The sequence below is a fragment of the Lygodium microphyllum genome, chromosome 11 (genome assembly GCF_053477565.2).
Source record: "Lygodium microphyllum isolate KBCC chromosome 11, Lygodium_microphyllum_v1.1.10, whole genome shotgun sequence".
NCBI classification, from domain to species: Eukaryota; Viridiplantae; Streptophyta; class Polypodiopsida; order Schizaeales; family Lygodiaceae; genus Lygodium; species Lygodium microphyllum.
Window position 1 is genome coordinate 144,784,567 of NC_141145.1, and position 24,117 is coordinate 144,808,683.

At 40.2% G+C, this 24,117-nt stretch overlaps 1 protein-coding gene across 7 annotated transcripts in view; it reads right to left on the minus strand.

Annotated features, from left to right (window-relative positions):
• Positions 1 to 24,117, minus strand: part of TSL (Protein kinase superfamily protein) — a 96,037-nt gene that overhangs the window by 10,944 nt on the left and 60,976 nt on the right. For 6 of the 7 annotated variants that reach the window (XM_087688310.1, XM_087688309.1, XM_087688311.1 and 3 more), the window contains 4 exons: positions 17,239 to 17,336; positions 16,968 to 17,147; positions 16,440 to 16,650; positions 15,107 to 15,371 (listed from right to left, as the gene is read on the minus strand). In XM_087688310.1, coding sequence (XP_087544436.1) covers positions 15,107 to 15,371; positions 16,440 to 16,650; positions 16,968 to 17,147; positions 17,239 to 17,336 — 754 coding nt within the window. The remainder of the gene's footprint in view (positions 1 to 15,106; positions 15,372 to 16,439; positions 16,651 to 16,967; positions 17,148 to 17,238; positions 17,337 to 24,117) is intronic. The other variant, XM_087688306.1, reaches the window with a different exon arrangement.

Below are 24,117 nucleotides of genomic sequence, written 5' to 3' on the forward strand. Positions count from 1 at the left end.
AGCAAAGTAGCAACCTATCTAGAGAACCTCCCTCAGGACAAGCAAGTCCTTTGTCCAAGAGTGTGGCCTGACTCTAATCTCAAATAGTGATCGAAGAGAAGATGTTGCCTCCTCTTCTCTTCAGCTATAGTTGGTAGTAGCTCATGGAAGCCAGATGAAAAATATCTCTATGCTCTCATAATGGCAATTGCAAATCTAACCACAAAACTCCCCTCTAAGTCTCTTGAAAAATCTGGTAAATGTTGGGCTGCCATGATCCTTCATGTGTGGGTGTGATAGATTGAAGCCTTCCCATCAGAAGTTTCTTCCTAGTCTCCTTCCTTGGAACAGGACCCCCAAGAATGAGCTTAGCTAATGCTATCACCCTTCACTATTCAATAACAATTGAGCACGAGAGCAAGAGAATAGGAGAGAGAAAAGTACACAACAAGAGAATCAAAACAATCTCACCCCATGCATGTGTGTATGCTCCTCGGGCATGTATTTAAAGATTTCTATTTCTTTGCTTTTTGTGCTCAAATATATGAAAAGCATCATTTTGGGCTTTTTGCTTTCCTTGCTTAAACAACTTGCCTTTGCTAATAATTTTTAAGGCCTATCTAATTATTTAACCATATTTCTATCCTTACAAAAATAATTGCATTTCCCTAAGACCATAATAAAAGGTTACAACAATAATAAATAGCCCCATCCATAAGCACACAAATAACTCTGCACAATAATGGCACCCAAAATAATAATAAACACAAAACACATTAATTCCACGTCTATCGAATGTCCGGCATAATGCCATCAGTGCTAAGTCACCATTATGTGGCAAATAGAAAACAATGATGAAAATCCATAAATAAATGGATGTGATACTTGCATAGAAATTAAATATCAAAATATGCAGCGAATACAGAATATTAATGAGAATCCACAAAATAAATAAGCAACATCTTATCTTCATATAAATTAAATATCATAACAAAATCGATTTCTAACCCCCAAGTGAAATGTCCACCTAGAATCCAACATGCACAAGACACATGACACAAGCTATATCTACGAATATATACTCACCTAGGAGCTAGGAACACTTCGGGTCATGACCACCTCCCAAGAGTTGGTGTCCCATATCACCGGTCCACACCTAGTGTACAAACACATCAACCTACAAGCCAAGAACCCAAGAGTGGTGATCACACAATAATGTGCAAAATAGGATCTGAGTTCTATTATTAAGACTTGGCTGCCCTAAACCTGAAGTGCCCCTAATGCATTCGCACTAAGTCGCTTCATGACCACTCTGACCAATGCTACTAGCTCCCATCCAAATATCAAAGAATGTAACAACTTCCCCCTTATGAATGATTTTTTTCCTCAGCAATATCCTCAAGAATAAAGAAGGGAAAACGACTCTTCAATGCACATATTCACTCCCAAGTAGCCTCCGCCTCCAAGTTTTTCTACTTGACCAAATACTCACAATAAATGGCCCAATAGGATCGTTTAGTTCTACGGTCAAGAAGCAATTTGGGTTGACATAACACGCAACATCCATTTCTTGCCTCATTATGCCCTCAAACAATGATCAATATTCATTTCTTGCCCTAAAACATGTCAAAATCACATTTTCGTTGCACCTCCCAACAGTAACTTCGCTGGCAATTATGATGGTGCCAACAACTTTGACATGGGGGTAAAACTTCAATGCAGCTTCAGTATGGTTGGCGAGCCCTCCTCTTCACTTGCTCTCACTAGGCAAAGAGGAAAACTACTATCCCCATCGTATTACGAACGAACAATCACCAGCTGATCTAATGGCTCCAAAATCACCCTCAAGATAGGTCGCATTGCTACCATGGTGCTATACAACTCTCTCTCTACCCAAGACTTAGAACTCTACCCTTAGATCTGCCCCAAATAATTCTACACGGCCTTGCATGTCACCCAAGCTTAGCCAACTACAAAGTGACAAATCTGCCCATACAAACTTAACCTCCAGACTTAATTTCCAGCCGATATTAATTAATTAATTTGGGAAATACATGTCTAAGCCCAAAATTTAGCAATGTCGAGTATCAATTTTAAATTCCAAGCTTCTTTGAACCTGAAAGTATTGAAGTTTTCCACAAACCTTAGTCTCAAACATTAATTTAAATCCGTAAAACCATGTGAAAAGTCCCCCTAGGATCCAACCTACACACGAGACATGACACAAGTTATATCCACAAATAAAAGGGACTAGACATTAGACTCATCTTCCAACCATAGAGCCAAATGGGATCACCCCCAAGCCTCGCTGCTACCAGTACTTCGCATCATGACCAAATCCCAAGGGTTGGCATTCCATACCACCAACCCACACCATCTCGGTATATGAATGCATCAGACAATGGGTCAAGAGTCCAAGAGTGGTGATCACACAATGAATATGCACAATCGCGCCTTCAAGCCTATGACTAGGACTTTGCTATCTAGCCCCGAAGTGCCCTTAGTGCATTGGCACTAAGTCACTTCGTGACCGCTATGACCAACGCTACTAGCAGCATCGGGATGTCCAAGGACATAACATTTCTCCCTTATAAATGATTGTTGTACTTGGCAACATCCTTGCACGAAGTGAGGAAAATGACTCCTCCACGAACATACCGACTCCCAAGTTCCCAACTAGCCTCCATCTCAAGGCGGTTTCTCCACTTGACCGAATGCTTGGGAGAAACAGTTTGATGCAATTATTTAGTCCTAAGGTCGAGAACTGATTCCGGCTCAAGTGGAACATATTTTGTTTTGTTTGTTTTTTTAGCCGAGTGCCTAATCAGACTCAAAGGCGAAACCCTGTGCCACTAGCTTATGATTTCGCTATTTCCTTCAGGACCAAAGTCCTTGGAAGACTCCTCCCAAGGAAAGGATCGTGGGTAGGCACCTAGCACCCCGGTTCAAGGGTCCAAGTAGCGGTGGACTCTCACCAGCTAAACTTGCCGATCCCGACGGGTTCCCTCAAAGGGATGCCATACCCCAAGGTTGGGCGCCGGCTCGAAGGTAGTGTCCTGTCGCACTCAAGCAAACGTTACCTCCCAACAGCATTCGCTTGCTTGAGCGAGGCAGTGCCATCACTGGTACGAGTGCGAGCTTGCGCACAAGATTGCAAAGGGAGGATATCGTCATCTCCCTACCTGCAGTGGGCAAGGATCATGCATATAATGCTCCCAAGTACCTCGGCATCGCCTCGCCGAGGAATGTTGCCACGAGGCGATGCCCTGGGACTTTATTCCTCGAGAAGTGGAACATATCAAGCAATAAACTTAATCCATGGACTTCCTCAATCAAAATAATCATTTCAGTCTGTCCTAATCATTCCTCCAATCAACTAATGTGGAACACAAGGTAAACTCGGATTTCCGAAGGTAAATCCAGCTCATTGGATATGCTACTTATCTTCTTGGTGTGTGGAAAGAACCACAATACCTCAACGACAATTTGCAACACTTATCCGTAGTCATCAAATCAAAGTCCTTTGGGATTTTAAAAAATCACATGCCCTCTTGGAGCTCTAGAGCAATGCAATGTTGATTAGCACAAAACCTAGTATGATCCTAGACTATTTTAATGCTTTCACTAGCAATTGTCAACATCTCCTACAAATCATGCAAAAAGTAGACCAAGGACCACATTCTCACCCCCTTGACTCTGCGGAAATCAGTGGTTTAGGCTCATAACTCTACATAAGCATAAACGGGCTATAAGCAATAGCTGAAAGCTTAATATTGTTTTATAAGAAAATTCAATTTAAGGAAGATAACGATCCCAATCAAAGTGCATACGGGAGACATATGGATGCAACATATCCTCCATGGTTTAGTTTGTCATTTAAATTTGTCCATCGATTTCAAGTTGCTTCGAGGACCACATGGAGAATCGAGTTTCCTATTTTTGGTATTTGCCAAAAATGGCAAGTGAACTTAGGATCCCACTCACTGACTATTTCGTCAAGGAAACCATAAATTCTATAAAGATGTTCGACAAAAAACTTAGCCAACTTGTGTCTTTTTACAGTCATCTTTGAAGGAATATGTCAAGCTATTTTTGTCAATCAATCAACCACAACCCAAATTGCATTATGACGTTGATTTGTACAAGGTAAACCTACTACAAAATCCATAGAAATGCTACTACATTTTGTATTGGGAATTTGTAAAGTATGTAACACCCATGCTTATCTATGTTGTTCAGTTTCATTAAGCTGATAATGCGAGCACTCATACATAAAAGATTCAATCATAGTGTTAATAATGCGGCCAATAAAAGTAGCAAGTACCCGAGATGAAAGTCCGATGTATGCAAAGATGTCCAACGCTCAACGCATCATGACAATTATATAAGAGCTTCTTATGGATATCCTAACCATCGAGCATACACAATTAGCCTTGTTTAGAAAGCAATTCATTAAGAATGAAATACTTTCTCTCCATCTTTCTCTCAATAGCCAACTTTCGAGCATCTAGAACGCCAAAGCTTTCTAGCTACTAAATCCCTTTTGACTAGTTTCCAGATCTTACCAAACTAAAGATCATTTTTGGAACGCCCTCGAGAGAAAGCTAGAAATCAGTCAAAATTTTGAAAAGGATAAGACACTAACTTTGAAAATTTGACTAAGAGTATCGGCAATCATAGTAGTTATACCCTTTTCATAACAATTCTCTGAGTCAAATACTTGTATAAGCTCAAGCTATCTTGCCTTGGGGCCACGAAGATCAAGTTGATCACAAAGGTATTTTAATAAATGTTGATCCATCAAAATAATAAACTGGGCACCGTGCAAATAACAATGCCATACTTTAAGCCCATAGACGAACACCAATGGTTCTTTCTCTTGGCTGATGTGACAGGTTTGGGTATCAATGAGCTTATGGCTCTCATATGTGATAGGTTGATCTTCTTGATAAACAACTAAACATAAAGTATAATCACTCGCATTTGTATGAACCTCAAAAGGTTTATTCAAATCAATAATCTGCAACACCATTGTAGTGGTAACCAGCCATTTCAATGTTTGAAAACATTGATTGAGCTCACTAGTGCAAACAACTAGCAAACTAATGTGCAAACAACTCACCGAACTAACATGCTTTTTCTCGCTTCGGATACCCTTAAGCAAGAGCGGACTAATGTGCAAACAACTTGCAAACTAACGTGTTTTTTCTTGCTTCAAATACCCTTAAGCAAATGTATTAAGGGTTTAGCAATTTAAGCAAAGCCCTTTATAAACTTTTGAAAAAATCCAATAAAACCTTTTAAAAAATTTATTGCTTTATGGTCCACAATGAGAACCTTTCAAAATCAATGCAAAGACTATCAATCGAGATAACATAACAACGATATAACAACTCCGTGCAAAAATAATCACACTCGGATAGTTTCGCAAACAATTACTCTAGTCTTAAGAGATACAAGACGATATGCAAATGTCGCGCATGTTTCTCCAACAAATTACTATAAATAAGCATGTCGTCAAGAAAAACTATTCACTTTCCAAGACACATAAAATAAGTCATTCATCATTGGTGGAAAGTTGCAAGAGCATAGATAGGACCAAAAATTGATAATATTCATTCTATATTTGAAATGTAGTTTTCATACGTCTTAGCAATATCCATATCACGTTTGAAAGCACCTTTAGGAACATCCTCAAAAGCTATCTGTATCTGATAGTAGCCAGACCTAAGATCGATTTTTGTAACATATCGTGCACCACAAAGTGGATCTATAAGATCATCCAACCTAGGAATTAGAAACTTATTCTAGATTGTCACCTTATTGAGTCCTTTGTAATTGACATAGAAGCATATCGTGCCATTTTCCTTTTTAGTAAGAAGGAGACACATGCCATGGTGATTTACTTGGCTCAAACCATTAGTAAATGTAATCTTGAAGTTGCCTAGCCATCTAATCTTCATCTTTTGAGCTAAACCTGTAAAGTTGCTGAGAAACCGAATGGCTATAGGACAATGTCTTAATCTCATAGTCTAAGGTTCCATGAGATGGCAAAAGTATGTCAAGTAACTCGAATAAAAAGACATCAACATAGTGATGTAAAATCAGATCCAAATACTTACTTACATTTGAATTCATGTAAAGGTTATTATTTCAAAAAATTGAATTACATTGCAAATCAAACAATAATATTTGGATCGAAAAAACATTCAATAAATTTTTACGCTAAATTTATATATGCATTATTTTCTATGATCCTAGAGGGTAAACAACCCTTGATCACGTGGAAATGACCATCAAGCTCAAAAAAAAAAAAAAAAAAAAAAAGGTTTCATAATCAAAGTACAAGTAGCATACTAAGAATGACACCAAAATGGTCAAGGTTCACAAGTCAAAAGTCCATAAGTTGATGGTACTCCTGGATCAAAAGATCGAAACTCGCTACCACCTGATCCTAGCGACCCATGGTAGGAGTCTCCGCATAAGGAACACGATAAACTTGGTCAATGGGTATCGTCTGCACCAACTGAGAAAAAAAAAATTGTGGGTAGAGCCATTATCAAATAAAACTATAACTTCCTCGACATTTATACACCCAATGACCTTTAAAAGGTCATGCACACCAAATACAGTTTTATTAATGAAACATTCTTCCAACAAAAATTCAGAAGAAGTATCTAGAGCTACAATAGTGTTTACTGACATCTTAGATTACACCTTATTCTCGGAGCACTCTCGATCACGCAAAAATGACTCCTTCAATGGCAAGTGAAGAAACGACCTTTCAAATGATCCTTATTGCAAGTAACCTTGTCATTACTCTTTTTATTCTTATGCAACCCTGAAGACGATTAACAAGCTGCTATCAAGATAGAAAACTTATTTGATTAAAAGATAGAGGCAACTAAATGAAAACCCCCCATCCACTGGCTACTTGTATTTGCATCTAGAGTATTATCAAAATTTTTAGTATATCTGTAGACAACCTCAAGCTAATATAACAAATTGCAAAAGCACCTCATTCTAGAAGTTCGGTGGCAATCCAAAAAGATATTTCCTATAGAGTAGCTCTAAAGCATCATCTAAGCCTTTGTTTTATATAACAAATCTTTAAACTCCTGTGAATATGCATCCAAGCTCTTCTTCCCCATATCCGATCATCAGTTACGAAATACTTCCAAAAGATGGATTGAAAATTTACCCATGTCTTTGACTTCGGATGTAGCTCCACTCACCTAGCATACGCCTTCCCCTACAACATGATTTCTACCTATATGATACATTGACCATCATCAAACTGATAGAAATTAAAATACATTGTTCGACCATGAATCGATGTTTGCCTTATCGCATTCTTTTTTCTCTCCTGTAAAGGGATTAGATTGAAACTAAATAGGCAACGTCCTCATAGCTATGAACATGAACAGAACATGGAGTGCACATCTCGGCCAATTGCCATCGCATGCCTTTGCTTGGAGCTTGGAGAATCGCCACTAGCGATGAATCGCCATCAAATTAGATGAAAGAAGAGGCTTCTCGATATTGCCACACATGTGTTTAAGTTTGGGAGAAGCCAGAGAAGCAACCTCCATGTGTTGAGATTTAGTAGAAATGGCTGCATCAAGGAGATATGCCACGAAAAGCCATGATGGTGAGAGAATATATAAACTGAGAGAGAATGAGGGGATTAAGAGAGTATACGAAACTACAAGTAAATGGTGAGCTACTTGGCCTAATTAGCCCACGATTGAGTAGGCCTTTGACTTGCTTTCTGATTTCTTCTTGTTGAGGACGGCTCACACAGTATGGTGCTATATTAGGAGGAGAACTGCCTGGGATAATATCAATATAATGGTCTTCTGGCCTTTCTGGGGGAAGCTGATAAGGAAGATCTTCCAAAAAACAATCTTTATACTTTTCCAAGAGCTGAAGTCACTCTTGGTTTTCAACATTCATATTATCTTTTACATCAGTGACATAAAGCAAACAACATTGAACACAATCCTTAATTGCTCTAGAGACTTGCATATGGCTTAGCATAGGTAGGGTGGCTCCAGAAACTCTAGCTTGGATCTCGTACTTCTTGCCTTTGTTGGTGAGTTCTACCTTCTTTTTCTGAGAGAAGATGGTTAAATCTACTCTATGATTCCAGGGCATGCCAAGATTCACATCGCAAGCATCAAGGTCTCCGATACAGAAGGTATCTTCGTCACTGTAGCCTTGAATTTGAAACTTGAGCTTGCCAATGTAGGGTGTCACAATCTTCACTGTGTCACCTTCATCAGCATTTAAAGCTTGGTGAACTTCTGCCGGAGTATCCATCTCTTCATTCTTTAATCCAAGCTCTTTAGCTAACTGCAATGAAATGATATTTTCATTCGCCCCAAGATCTATCAAGAATAGTGCTTGCTTACCTTGCAACTGTCCCCAAGCTTTTAATAATTTGCACGTCTCTGGAGTGTGAGTTGTGTTTGCAGCTACATCACTGATAGCATTGATTTTCACTGGCGACTTAGGCTTGTTGTCAGAAACCTTGCTTTGTCCCTTGTTTGGACATTGCTTCACTATGTGGCCTGTTTGTCCACATTTAAAGCACTTCCCTTCTTTCATGAAGCGTTGCTTTTCTTCTTCGGAAAGTTACTTTGCTTGTGGGTATAGATTGGAGCGAAATTGAGGAGCATTATGAGGTGCATAGGGCTTCATCTTCTTTTGATTTGATGGCTGCTTTTGCCGCTGTTTTTGTCCTTCATTTGGGGCTGAATACTCCTCATCATCAGCTACTCTCTTCTTATCATTCTTTTGGAATGATTTGTTGCCATTGTGATCCATTTCCCATGTCTCAGCATGGTCAATGAGTTCCCTGAGACTAGAACAATGATAATGATTAAGAGCAGTACGAAGTTTAAAATGCAAACCTCCTTGAAACTTCCTAAGCTTTTCCGAACTGCTGATCTTCTTGAAATGTTGGACCTTCAAAAGTAACTCCCAAAATCTCTTGGTATAGTCACCAAGTGACTCATTTTTCCTTTGCCAAAGCCGATCCCATTCCATTTTTATATCTCTTTTAAAATGAACAGGAAGAAATTGGCTTTGTGTCATGCGAACAAAGGACCGCCATGATTTTGGGGCATTATGATCATATTCCAACCCCATCCACCAAGTATGGGCTAAGTCGGTTAAATGTAAAGCTGCAAACTTAATCTTTTCTTTTTCTTTATACTTGTCACGACCATACAAAATTTGAAATTGACGAATAAACTTCAGAAGAAGATCAAGATTTCGGAAACCATCATACATACTGAACTTGATCTTCTTTTCAAGTTGAGATAGTGACTTAGTCTTCTTCTTCTTCTTATGCCTTTGTCCATGCCCGGATCTTGAGGTTGAAGATGATGAAGTGCTTGATGGGGATGAAGATAGAGACGAGGGTGAAGAATGTCGACGCCTTTGACGATGATGAGGTCTTCCACGATAAGGGTGTGACTCTTCGTCACTAGAAGAGGGTCCATCAGAGTAGGCGCCAGATGACTTTGAAGAAGAGGATGAGCTTCGACGCGATCTCTTTCTTTGTCTTGAAGTAGAATGGGACTACCTCTTAAAAGTAGTTGGATTTCTTGATCGGCTCCTTTCATTGGTATGGCTTTGTCTCTATGAAGCAGATAGGCTTCTTTCCTTGAATTCTTTGGGATTCTCAACTTTTTCTAGTTTGAGAAGTTGGTCACGAATTTGCTGATTCTCCTCTCTAAGACTTTGAATGGCTTGAAGGATAGCACTCGAGTGATCCATTGAGACTCTTAAGAAAAAAAATATGCTCAAGTACTCAATGCAAGGGCTGAAACAAACAAACTTATAATTGTAAGCACTACCAGTGTTGAGGTGAGGACCGAGCCAAAGCTCTGATACCACTGTAAACGCCCCGAACAACGTAGTATGCTTAACAATTATGATATTCGCTTGTTTTCGAGATTCAATATAAAAGAGAATGAACACTTAAAGCTGAAAATGAAAATTACTCACAAAATTACAGCCATGAAAATGTAAAAGAAATGGAGACAAGATTGAGGATTGAAGATGGGCCATCCCCTCCCCCCACCCCCCACCCCCCCCCCCCCCCCGAAGGAATGTATTTCTGCTCAATCCAAGTCTCTTAGGAAAGAGCTCAGTTACAATCAACCTGAGAGTGAGGAGAAGTAATTCACACTCTCACAAGATCATGCAAAGATGTACAAACACACATGCATTATCTATTATGCAATGATAAGAACTGATTTCTTTACAATATGAGAGAAGAAAGAGGGGAAATCAGCCTTTCTCCATCGTTGAATAGTAGTACATGGATAGGGCTTGCTTCTTGTTGCTAAAATGGAAGAAAGAGCTTGAGAAGGAGGTGCTGTAATGAATTTACAGGCTTGTTGTCCTGTTAAACAATAGTGATAGAAGAGGGAATATGGAGGAATTTAATAATGGAGAAGTGGGGGATGATGATGGGAATAGATGGGACCAGTTTCTGGCTATCTGTGGGTGTTGTACATGAGTTTACAGCAAAGAAAAATGATGCTGAATGAAAAAAAACGAGCTCTTATTTATAGGAGAGGAAAGAGCTAGTACAAAAGGGAAAAGTGGAGTAGCACAAGACAAGTGTCCAATCACATGTCATGAGATGTGACAAGTGGTGGGACACTTGGAAACTTGTGTGACAAGTGTCTTGACACTTGTCTCTTCTCTATGGCCTTCCTTTTTGGACTGAATACTATCAAGAATAGAAACAACCAAATTTAGTAAGCACAGTCAGAGTACAGAACTTACTATTTTTAGAATGACATCTCTATTTTTTAGGACTAGCATTTTTAGGCTAATTCGAGGCTCCTAAAATTTAGGGATCTCCTAGAATTTAGGGACCCCCCCAGTATGGGTGTCATATGAAAGCTTTTTCCGTGTACATCGCAAAAACGGTATCAGAATCTTCATGTGACTTTCCTATGCAAAGAAATGTGCATTTCAAGCTTTCAGCCCACACATGCACATTATACAAGCATTTCATGATCATGCCATCTTGTTGATTGTAACTGTCTGTTCTGGTGGATCTAGCCCACACTTCAAGGCATCAATCTTTTCTGTGTGCGAATCTACCCTCATATGCGTGAGTTTTAGTCACACGCGCCCAATCGGGCCATATAGGTGAAAGTGTGAACTATCTTTTCTCTAACCCACTGCGTGGGTCCACCATAACCTGTGACCACTCATCAGTGGCCAGCTCCAATGCACTTTTCTTTATATCTAATTAGCGCAAATGAAATAAATTTAATAAATCATTATATAGAGAAATTAATGAAAAAGGATACAAATTCTGTTTCTATAGAGTTGTGACACTTAGCAACTTAAACAGCCCCAAAACATGCTTATTTTAGGCTTATTTTAGCCAAAACCCTAAAACGGGGAGCGGATCGAGAAAGTTAAGTGGGAGAGGATCTAGAATCCTAATTTTCTATAAATTGGTAGCCAGCCCTCCACTCTTTTATAATCTCGTTTTTGCAGGTTTCAGGTATTACCAGCTTACTGCCCACACCATGGTCACGAAGGACATCTCAGCCCTTGCTGTCCATCACTGTTCCTTACAGTGTGGCGCCTGTTTCCAGCCCTCCACACGCTGATCATTGCTGCGTTTTTAGTCTTTCTCTGTTCTACAGGCTGTCCCACCTGCGTTTTCAGTCTTTCTCTCTCCTGCAAGCTCCGTTTTTAGTCTTTCTCTCTCATGCAAGCTGTCCTGCCTGCGTTTTCTCTCTCCTGCAAGCTCCATTTTTAGTCTTTCTCTCTCTTGCAGGCTGTCCTGCATGCGTTTTTAGACTTTCTCTCTCCTGCAGGCGCCGTTTTTAGTCTTTCTCTCCTCATTGTTGTCTACATCAGATCTAGCTTCTCACTGTTGCATTTGCTAGTGTTCGGCATCCGGAGGCTGCCTTGCTACGATTCGGGATCCGTTCAAAGTACGACACACTCTCCAGCTTATTACCCCTGCCCTGATCCTAGAGATACAGGAGTTCGAGGTTGAGTATTCATTCACTGCATAGTGTGTTTGTTGCATGAGCATCGTGTTATTAGTAGTCATATCATTTCATCTATTCACTGTGTTCGTTGTCATTGTCTCTGAGTTACTCTAACTCTAACCCTAACTGTGTTCTTTTTATCACTCTGTGCTTTATCATACAGTTTCTATTCATGTTTCTGTGTAAGGGTATTTTTCTTTATAGAAATGTGTGCAGATAGCAAGCAACAACTAAACTACATCTCAGATGCGTGTCAAACCCAAAAAACAAAAAGATCCCAATTTTTCGCACAAATGTCAAAGAAATTGCACAATGCTTGCAATTTCAGAGGGGATTCACGTGCACGACTTCAAATTGGGCAAAAGCCCCAAATTACCTTATATTTTTGCTCCTCAAGAAGTGTGTTAGTAGATCCAAGAGCCAACAATGGTGGTGTGGTAGCATGCAGGAGATGGTTGTGGTTGCGGCAAACTAAAGCAACAGCAGGCTGCACAACCCACCGAGCAAGGCAGTGTTGGTAGTAACTGGGCCGCACAAGCAGAGAATTGGACGGCGCTGACCAACTAGAGTACAAGGAGCAACGCATGCAGGTGGTGCTGCAGAGATAGTATTGGCGACAACCACTGCAAGTGGTGCCACTAGAGGCAGAATGTCATCAAAGAAAGTGCCCACAAATCCCCTATTTGGCCTAAAGATACGATCCATCATATAATCAAAAGTGACAAGAGCATTCGCAAGACCAAAAGGCATCTCAAGAAACTCATACAACTCAAAAGATATCCTGAAAGCTTTCTTAAATACATCCTCTAGTCTAATGCATATCTAATGATACCCTCTTTTTAAATTTGTACGGTTGAACATGACTATCACCTGCAATCTATCCATAACATCATCGTTCCAAGGGATTAGAAACAAATTATTTATCATGATTTTATTCAAAGCACGATAGTCAATGCACATATGCCATGAACCATCCTTTTTTTGCACCAAAAGCACTAGAGAGCGAAATGGTGAAGAGCTATTAATCCTTTTTCTAATAGCTCATTCACTTGGCTCATAATCTCTTCTTGCTTAGCTGCACTAACTCTATAGGGTGGGTTATTAGCTAGGATACTTCCACAAATATAATCTATGTCATGGTCTTTAGGCCTTTTAGGTAGTAGATGCTCTAGAAGTGACTAAGAGAAGCAATCAGTATACATTTTCAGAAATGAAATGCAATGCAACTAGCTCAAAATGTTATTTAAAAAGGTCACTCAGCTGCAATGCCACTCACTTCCCTTATTCCATCATGTGTGCTAGCTCCCCTCCTTCACTCTCTTTATAATTACCATTATTGCTCCCTCATGCAGGTTGCCATCCATCTGCCTGCTGCCTGCCTCTGGAGGAGCCGCCCTAGTCTGCTGCTTGCTTTCCCTTCTGTCCAGCCTCATTGCCAGGCTGTTGCCATCCTCACCAGGTTGCTGACATCATCAGACAGTATGTTTTGTCTACTGTTAACCATGTGGAGCTGCTGAACCTGTCACCTGCTCTCTGGATGCTTCATCTGCTGTCCCAGACAGCCACCACACTGCTGATGATCTCATCATGCTGCTGTTCCCCTGCCTCAGATATTCTCCACTGGCTGTGGGCTGCTGCATTTTAATGTTCTGAGCCTTTCCAACAACTCCTTGACATCCTTCATTATCAGAATTTTCATTTGTGTTCTCATCTGAGTTCAGTGTGTGTTTGTTGTGTTCATACAGTCTGTGTTTTCAATGCCACCCTAGTATATTCACTATTCTCACAACCACATGTTCACCAAATTGCAACTCTCTTAAGGACAGAATTGCTTGTTCCTCAGAAAGCATATCTCATCCCGAGTAGATATATTGTGTGCTGTGGGACATGGGCATCCCAATTCTTGTTTTCCTTGATAGCTTGAAACCTCAAAGGAAGGTTACAGAATGAAAAGCAAGAAATTTCAAAAAGGGTAGAAGCCTTACCTCAAAAAAATTGGGTCACTTCTTTATCTCCTCAGCACTAGCAGTTAAGCTTAAAAGACAGTATTAGAGCTTAATCCTCCATCACCACCAAAATATTCTTCATTTAAAGTATCTTCACTAACTCGCCCATCCATGCAAAGTGGACTCTAAATACATCAAACTCCAATTTAAATATGATACTACATTAGGATGGGGGAGTATCTGAGCTTTTCTTCATCTTGAAGGGCATGATGATTATGTAATCATTTTTTACAATAACTCAATCAGACCAGTCAGTGACATCTTTGATATTGTTGATCTCCCCTGTATAGTATTAAAGCTCCTGAAAAGGGTTGACCTTTGTCTATCCCTCTCATCATGTAACCCTTGGTCACAATCACCCCCCTAAAAAGGGTTGACCTTTGTCTATTCCCTTTCTACAAGTAACCTTGACCCCCTAAAGAAACCAAGCTTTTGTAATCTTTGTCACTTTGCAGTTCATGGTGGGGCTCATAAAGGGTTGACCTTTGTGACCTTTGTCTATTCCCTTTCTACAGGTAACACTTGGCCCCCAAGGAAACCAAGCTTTTGCAATCTGCAGTTCATGCTGGGTCTCATCCCATAAGGGGTTTCCCATAATGGAATATAAAGTAATACTACACGTGTGTGTGTGTGCACATACATGTGCATGCATGCATGCTTACTGTCTTGCTAGTTCTCAAACTGGTACCACTCCAAGAACCAGCCTAAGAACAAGTTGACAGAAACTCATAAGCTACAGAAGGAATCATCCTTTCAGCTGACATGCTTGATAATCAAATTAGAACTCCATACCAGGTCAATCCTAGACATCCTATCAAGCCCCTGACCTCTTGAGATCATTTCAAGAAGCCAGTGATGGAATCATCTGCTACCTACAGTATCATACACAACACATGTACAATAACCCATCCAGATATAAGGCAGCTAGTAAGATTCCAGGTGTGCACACACATGGGTAAGAGACATTGTCAAATTCGCTGTTGCAACAAGATAACAATACTAGAAGTACATGATATAATTTTGATTTTTTAAAGAAAGGTGAAAGGAACAAGCATAAAACAGGGAGTTTCGGTTCACTACCAATATGTTCCAGCACCTTGAGACGTCAACTCCATCCCTTGTGAGCCCACCTCCTCCTCTAAAACCTTACTCAGGCCAAAATCGGTCATTTTTGCAACTCCAAGATGATCAAAAAGAACATTTCCAGGCTTCAGGTCATAGTGAATTATTCTTTGTGGGCGAATATTCATGTACACTAGCCCTGAAAAGAGCTGCATTAAGATACAACGGGCTTCTTTTTCAGACAGAATTGGTGTCGCTTTTAAGACAGCATCAAGGTCTTTCCCTGCACAAAGCTGCTGTAAGTATTCTGAAAATCTAACTTTAAACACATTTGTAGCACAAGGTGAATCATGAGTAGGTTGGTTCTTGGTCAACAGATGTATTGCAAATTATTCAACAATCAAGAATGCTTACTCTCCTGACAAGAATTTCTAACAAATTTCAAGTCTTGCTTGGGTGTGCACTCCTGCTTGTATAGGCCACTAGAACAGTCAGATAAAGGCCTTATATATACTGCCTGTTTCATTTCTCCCTATCAAGACTTTTTAGAGGCATTCAAATATGTGATAATTCTTTACAAATGACATTTCGCACCTCCTATTGTCTGACATTCAGTCTGTTTTACACGACTATCATTTTCAATTCTGACAAGCTAATGAGCAGTGTGATTACTATCTAAAGTGGTATAAAAGTCTATTATCAGTTCATCTGCATTTCCAAGGACTCCTTACAACCAAATTAACGATATCCTAAAGCTCAATAGCTCTTCTTATTTTTAACATTAGCATAGGCTTTGAAGGTGGCTCTGTTTGAATCATTAGTAAAGAACACTATACTGGTTGCTTACAAGGTGACTCTGTTTGGATCAATAGAGAAGAATAAGATACCAGTTCATATCATATAAAGTAACAAACAAGGCCAGAAACCTAGTTATATTCTGGTGAACTAAAGGCATTAGGTTTTTATTCATTGTCTGTCTACTGGTTCTTAGCCTACATACAATTTACAACTTTCAAACAACACCACTGGTGTGTGCAGCCTCGCATTATAGGTATCATAGTCAATCACAACACCAGGTCATAACATCCCATCATGCCCACACACATCAGTAGTTTCTACTACAATTTAGGTGTTCTGTGTTGGGCTGTGCTGCAGTATGTGATTCACCGAGTGACCTTGTTTGTTGTGTGATCCATATTTGTAAGTGCAAGCAAGTCTCACATCCTACTGGGATGCCAGTGCCCAGATCAGTATAATGAGACCTCTGCTAATACATCACTGAATATGTAACACATACAGATATGTACTGTCATAAAAGAGTAAATCCACTAGGAAGGAAGTCATAGCATACCACTGCAGTATTCCAGCACAGTACAGAAAGTATTGTGATCAATCTCAAAAATATCCCAGAGCCGTACAATGTGAGGATGCACAAGGTTCTTATGGATATTGTATTCCCGAATGGCATGCCTTATGTAGCTTTGTTTTTTCTCCTCACTCCATTGAGCGTTCAGACTATGAAGTTTGCATGCCACATATCTGTACTCCACCAAATCATATGCCTGTTTACACCATCTTTTCCACCATGTTATTCAAAACTTCTAGTTTTACATTCAAAATACGTCAGTGTATAGCTGTGCAGGTAGTGGTCAAAATACAAATGGCACAACTGTGTACACGAACAGCTGTGCATGTGAACGGTCTTTACACCTTGTACATTTAAGCACATAAATTGACTAGTCCTCTGCACATTAAAAAAGCTGGTAAGTTTGGCTTACAAACAAGCCCATCCAATCCTTGCCCTCGCATAAGATAAAAAGCATGAAGCATGTGACATACCACATTCAAAACTTAAGATAGACATCAGTATAAGGCTTACCTTGTAGACCTCACTGAAGCCACCTTTCCCCAATAAATTTAGTAAAGCATAACGTTTGTTCAGAACAGGAAAGTTGTTAAATCTGGAACTATCTTCATCCTTGATTCTCCTCATTTCTCGTAAATGTCTAGCTCTCTCCAACTCAAAGCGATCCCTATCTCTAGAGGCTGCTTCCTCCTCCTGTCAAAGAAAGTCATGAACCTCAAATGAGCAACAATAATTGATTTGAAAGCATCAAAACCCTAAAATGAGTCTTTGATAGAGCATTAACTCGTTTGATGCTTAAAAGTCGAGATCTACAGATTTCCTCTTGAAGCAGAAACTCCTCATCAACCATGGCCTGATCGCCCTCATGTCCATCAACCTTATCTACAGCACAAACCGAAACTTATCATCCTACTATTGTGACTTTTAATAGTAATCAACAAAACTACTCTTTGTAAACACCAAATATGTTGATACTCATCTCACTTGAGCATGCAGCTGATCTTTTCAGCTGCAAATTGGCAATTATTGAAAACTATGGAGCAGTGTGAGCAGTTGCAGCTGCAACACCTCTCCCAATGATAGGTATACACAATCGAAAACTTCAAAACAGTATACTCTAAAAGTAACATACACTCATTGAGCAAGTAGGCAGTCAGAAATGTAAGTCATATAAAGCAGCTTGTTTTGAGGCTTCAGCAACCATCTGTATTAACCAGCCTATTCACAGAAGGTTCGTGTCAAGCAAAACATAGAGGGGACCAGCCCATGCAACCATATCGAACCACATGAATGTGAAAATCCAACAATGTCAAAGCCAGTTATACCACAGCAAATATAATGCCATGCCTGTCAATCCTTACAAGCCTCTTATTAACAAAGTAGACCTTTATGCATAAGCTACCGAAAGAAACCATTGGAAAATCTTTCTGATCCTAGAATATGTGCTTAATACTGGCAATCATAGTGTCTATCAGAACCATGCTTGTAGCAAGTGCTTACAGTCTTGAAATGAGAACTGTGCATCACAGGAAGTGTGACTCTTGAGATCATTGCTAGTGTATAAAATAATAAATTGACCAGGTTCATGCCATCATAAGATAGCAATTACACTGCAAAAATTCTGACATACCTAAGAGTGCACCATATTAAAAGAAAATGCTTACAACTAGTGCAGACTTCTCTCAAAGGTTCTGGCCTGGCGTCAAACACTTGGTCTCATAATCATCAGGCTGTGGGTTCAAGACTTGCTAAGTGCATTACTTGGTTGATCCCTATGTTCCACATGATGTGTTCATGTAAGCCTAGGCTTCTCATGAACACTTCACTTGCAAGCAAGATTCTTCCTCGCTACCCAACTCGCCACAATTTCAAGATGCAGAAGATTGCGTGTGTCAGTCTTGATCTTCACAATCCCTCTTTGACAACCATGATCTACCACACCATCTCCTCATGATCACTTCCACAGATTCTCCAGCCTATTCTTCATTCGCCTTTACAAGGCTTTCTTATCATGCACCCCAACACAGAAATAGCCTGTTTTCTTTAATAACACATTGCGAACTCCTTGAATTTTTGCCACATCATAAAAATTTCAAAGCATGACTAAAGGAAAAAAACAAACAAACAGCCCCATGTCTTCACAAAATGTTGCCCATGCAATCATACTACCATCATGAACTACAAGCTCGATTCTATTGCTTGCCCTAGCAGCACCAGCCACATGGCTCCCTTGCCACATCATCCAGCCTTGTTCAGGATAATTCAAGCATGTATGCTGTCCAAGGCATTCTCTCCTATTAGAGTTACGGCTGTTCCCAATCACATAGTCGCTAGATAGATCCGAAGCAAGGTAAAGAGTCCACCCTAAATTGAGTCTCATCCAAACACACTGCCTCATATATAATGTAACCCTTGACTTGAGCAAATACTAAAGCTCATTCCACCACACACCCTTCTTGTACTTTGAAGCTAGTAATACTAAGCCTTTTTTACCATCAAATATAACCCGTTCTCGCTGATGTACAGAGTTGGCCATTACATGGGTTACACAATGATGCCCTTTGTTGCCTAGCTTGCGCCTCCTTGCTAGTCCAAACTATCACTTAGGACAGTTAGAACAACTAACACTGTTATGGCTAGTGTTTGCTAGGAAACTTAGTCCTAAGGTTTTTTATTTAAAGTAATTGTGTGCATTTTAGCACGACAATGGGGACATTTAATCATTGTTAATTGATTCATTCAGTAGAATACATTCATCATGGTGAGTATTATTGTACTTTCTCTCTTAATTACTGCACACGTGGACCAAGAGTGGTATCAGAGCCAGCTTCTCCCTAGCCATTACTTGTGACCATTTATATCACTGTCCATTGCCATTGCCTCCACACTCGACCAGCCACCATCCTGAACCATTGCCCTTGTGACGGCTCCCATTCTTTCTCGGCCATCGATTTGTGAATCGTGATATATGGTGCTCATACACAACCAGCAGCTGCTGTTAAGCTAAAAAGGAAGCCTTTCCCATTAAACCTTAATTAGCTTATTTCAACATCCCCAAAACCCAAACTTTCATGGATGGTTGTCCCCATACGTTGTACAAACTAGTCTGTAGGGTATGATCCATACGGTACCATACCATACCAATTTGCACAGTTCCATATGACAACACTACCCCCAACTAGACACCGCATCTGGTGCGATATTGCATATGCATCCCCCCTCTAGTCCACGTGCACCTGTACATGTCCACCTGTGTGGCACTTTTTACCAGCCCACTTGCCTTGGATACCACTTGCTCCAGCCCTTTTCCAACCAGTGAACACCCCCCAACCCTCTTGGATTCCATATGCAGCCAGCTTTAGCCTTCTCACTGTTCACTCAACTTCACACAAATAAGCCTTGGATTCCTCTCTTTTCCAACCAGTGAACACCCCCCAACCCTCTAGGCTCTTGGATTCCTCTCTTCTCCCACACTATAAAAAGTGCTCCTCCCCTCCATCCTTGCACACCAAATCAGCAAGCATTCCACGTTCACATCTCCCTCTCCTAAGCATCACTTGATGGTCAAGCTCTCACATCTCTCCTCTCCCCGTCCACCCCATCCCTCGTCAAGCATGAATCTATCAAGCCTCTCACACCCCCTCTCTCTCACTCTTCTCCCCGACCCTCCCCCTCCCTCTCCCTCTCTCGAGTGTTCCCCCCCCCCCCCCCTCTCTCTCTCTATCTACTTCCAAGACTCCATCAGCACCATGATGCATGAGAAGCGTGAGACCTTAAATTTGCATGCCATCTATGTGGAGAAGGACACAAAGAAGTCCAACTCCAACCATTGGCCATGCAAATATTGCAGAAGGCATTACACAAGTGGCACAACCCAACTTCTTCAACATCTTTCGAAGGCATGGGCCAAGCACTCTATGCAAGGAGTCCCTCAAAACATGGAGAACAAGACTCTCACCAAAGTGAGAGGGGATCTACTAGAGGACAAGGTGGTGGCACATCGAGACTGACACCTATGGATTCTCATCACTCATGAACCCTCAAACATAGCTCCAACCCATGCCTCTACTATTGGTGGTGCCGACTCCACATGTGCATCATGCTCCCACAAAAGACAAACAATGGAGACTCATGCAGCACCGAAGAGGCAATCCACTCTCTCCCATGCCCCCAATCATGTATACAAATCCATTGCTTTTCTTAGAGAAAGGCAACAACTTGTGGACATTGAGATCACACACACTATCATTGAGTGCAACCTCACATTTAATGTCCTAAAGCAGCAGCAATGAAAGAAGATAGTAAAATCCATTGCAAATGTGGATCCATGTGAAGGATGGTGGACCAGTGTCACCTATTATGAAATAAAGACTAAGAAATTTCATGAAAACGAGAGGATCAATAGAACCCTTGATCCTATTTGAGCCGAATGGACAAAGTATGGTTGCTCCATTCTCATCAATAGATAACGGTTGTTGAGCTAAAAATTCATTTCATACTAATTAGCTCTTTAAAAGAGCCCCAAAACGTGTATATTACCAAAAGTTTCATTAAATGAGGAGCGGTTCTATAGAGTTTTTGAGTCTCACATGCAAAACCCTAATTTGGGACGATCCTTCTTCATCTATAAATAGACAACCTGCCCACCATTCAACCCTATCCTTGTCTTGCAAGTTTCAGCCCATCAGCCCTCTTCCACTTGTTGGGTGTAAAGGCCCTTTATGCATCTCCCGTGTATATATTACTTCACACATGTGGACTCACCCTAGCGGGTGTAAGTGTACCGTACCTTAAGTATAAATACATTCCTTTATTCTTTGTGTGTACCACACTGGTACACACCTATCCCTCAACTCACTCACACTATCTCATTGTTTAGCACTGTTTAGTTCAATACTATTGAGCACCTCAACTAATGTGCATGCCCTCTCACTCTGCTCCTCTTCTACTCTACAAACTGGTATCAGAGCACGACGGTTCAAGCAACTAGTCGTGACACACAACTCCAATAATCTCCTGCAGGCGAGTTGACAGACTGACTGGCACCAGGTTGCAGAGGCAACGTATTCTTGCACGCATAACGACCAACGCAAGCTGCTGGGAATAGGTCTCACTGACTGACGAAGGTAGGATGTGTAGTGGGCGATTTCACTTCATTTTATTTCTTCTCTCCCAGGTGTTCACGTGAGCAAGCACAGAGTACGAATCTGTGCAAATTTGCTTCTTAAAATTTGGGGCTTTTCCCAGTTTTGGTGCCGGCCACATGTTTCAACGATTCCTAACCCATAAATTGCAGACATTGAGTGCACAGGTCTCAGAAATTTTGGGGATTTTCAGATGCAATTGAAATTTTTGCTTGTTTGAGCCAATTTCTTGGAATTGTGCACTCTTGGACCCCGAAATATTGCAACTCTTGCAAAATTCGTGAAATTTCTGCAACATTAGCCCGTACTTGATGCTCGCGAAGATGTATTGATGCAATTGGGGTAGATTCACACAAAAATTTTGAGGCTTTTCACATTGGTGATATATTTTGAGTTGAATTGAGATTGGACAGTGAAATTTGCAGCAGATTCACTGCTGAGTGGGAGTTTTTTTTTTTCGCTTTGGATGCTTCAAATGTTGAAAAAGGGCAGCTTCTCTTGATATAAGTGTTGCTGAATACTCACTATGCCATGAAACTGTGGTAAATACAGCATTTGGGTCATTGCATTTGGGTATTATGGCGATGTATTACTGAAGTGAAAGATGTCTTTAATGCAAATGTAACAAATTTGATTCATGAATATGCTGTAATCAATACTTGAGACTGAAATTGCAACTAAACATCTGCTTCTTGGACACCTTGGAAGTACAAGAGTGTGTACTTGTTATTACAATTCAGCAACCTTGCTATTGGCTGAAAGCATTCAGCCCCTTAGTGCAGTTATGTATTGCTGAAGATGGCTGGCAGTGCATCTACATCTGACACAAAGAATCTCTTTGAGATTCATAAATTCGATGGCAATGGTTTTGATATTTGAAAAAATCGTATGCAAGGTATACTCTTTCTAAAGGATTGTGATGATAATTTAGCAGAGCATAAGCTTGTTGCTTTGTCAAATGAGGATTGGGCTAAAATGAATAAAAAAGACATTATTTACATTAAAATGGCCATTACAAATGATATCTTGGTTGATATAAAGGGGCTTGATACTGCCTATGTAGTTTGGGAGAAACTCAAGGCTACTTACGAAAATACAACTCTTGTCAATCACGTACATCTCATGCGGAAGTTGGTCAACTTGAAGCTTGATGCTACCTCAAAGCATTTGAATGCTTTCACTGGTATTTTAAGTCAGTTACAGAATGCAGGTTTGCCAGCTTTTGATCCTAAATTGAGGGCTATCTTCTTGCTCATGAACTTGCCTGACTCATGGGAAGCATTGGTTGTGTCATTGAGCAACCCCCAACTTGATATTTGATGGTATGTGTGGTTCTATACTAAATGAAAAGATTAGACGCAAGGCAAGTGAGAAAAATAGTGGATTAGCCTACAATGTAAGAGGAAGAACTAAAAAAAGATCTAATGCTGCAAATAAAAATAAAAATCGCAGCAAAAGCAAGGAAAAACAACAAGATGTAACTTGTTATCAATGTGATCGTAAAGGGCATAAAAAGCCCGGTTGCAGGTACTTTAAAAAGGAACAAGAACGCAAGAAGCAGGCTAATGCAAAAGACAAAAAGAATGACAAGGATGGCAGCTCTACCCCTAAAGAGACAAAAAAGAAAATGTGGTATCTAGTGTTGTTATTGAGGAAATAGAAGAGGATAAAGATGCCGATTTGCTAGTTGCATTTTCAAATCCGCTTGCTATGATAGTGGAGGACATGTATATCACTAAAACAGATGTGATAGATGCTTTGTTGTCAGCTCATGATGGTTTGTCATAATCGTGGATTATCGACAGCGGTGCTTCATTTCATGTAACTCCATCTCTCGAGTGTTTTTCTACTTATGCAAAAGGTAATCTTGGAAAACTCTACCTTGGCAACAATCATGCATGTGATATTGAAGGAATTAGCACCATACACCTAGCTCTAGAAAATGGTTAAGAATTGATTCTTCATGATATTAGGTATGTACCTGGCATCAAGAAGAGCTTGCTTTCTATTGGGCAGCTAGACAGCAAAGATTACATCACTACTTTTGGTGGTGGAATTTGGAAAATACAAAAAAGGGTCTATGCTAGTCACTGGAGGTGGTAAAAAGGGGACTCTGTATTATCTCTAATGCAAGGCACTTCCTCGAAAGTTTGTTGCAGTTGCCGAAGTACAGTCACACGTGGAGTTATGGCACAAGCATCTTGGACACATGAGCCAAAAGGGTTTGCAGGCACTTTCTTCACTTCGAAGAGTTAATTGGAAAAACTCAAAGCTTGAATTTTGTGATGATTATGTTCTTGGTAAACATGTACAAAAACCATACTCTCATGGAGCCTCTAGGAAGGCATCTATCTTGGATTTAGTCCGTATGCACCATGCCAATAAAAACTCATAGTGGTTTCCATTATTTTGTGTCTTTTATTGATGACCATTCTAGAAAACTATGGATTTGCTTATTTAAGCAAAAAAATGAAGCATTGGATGCTTTTAAAAACGTTTTTTTTTCAAGTAAAATGTGA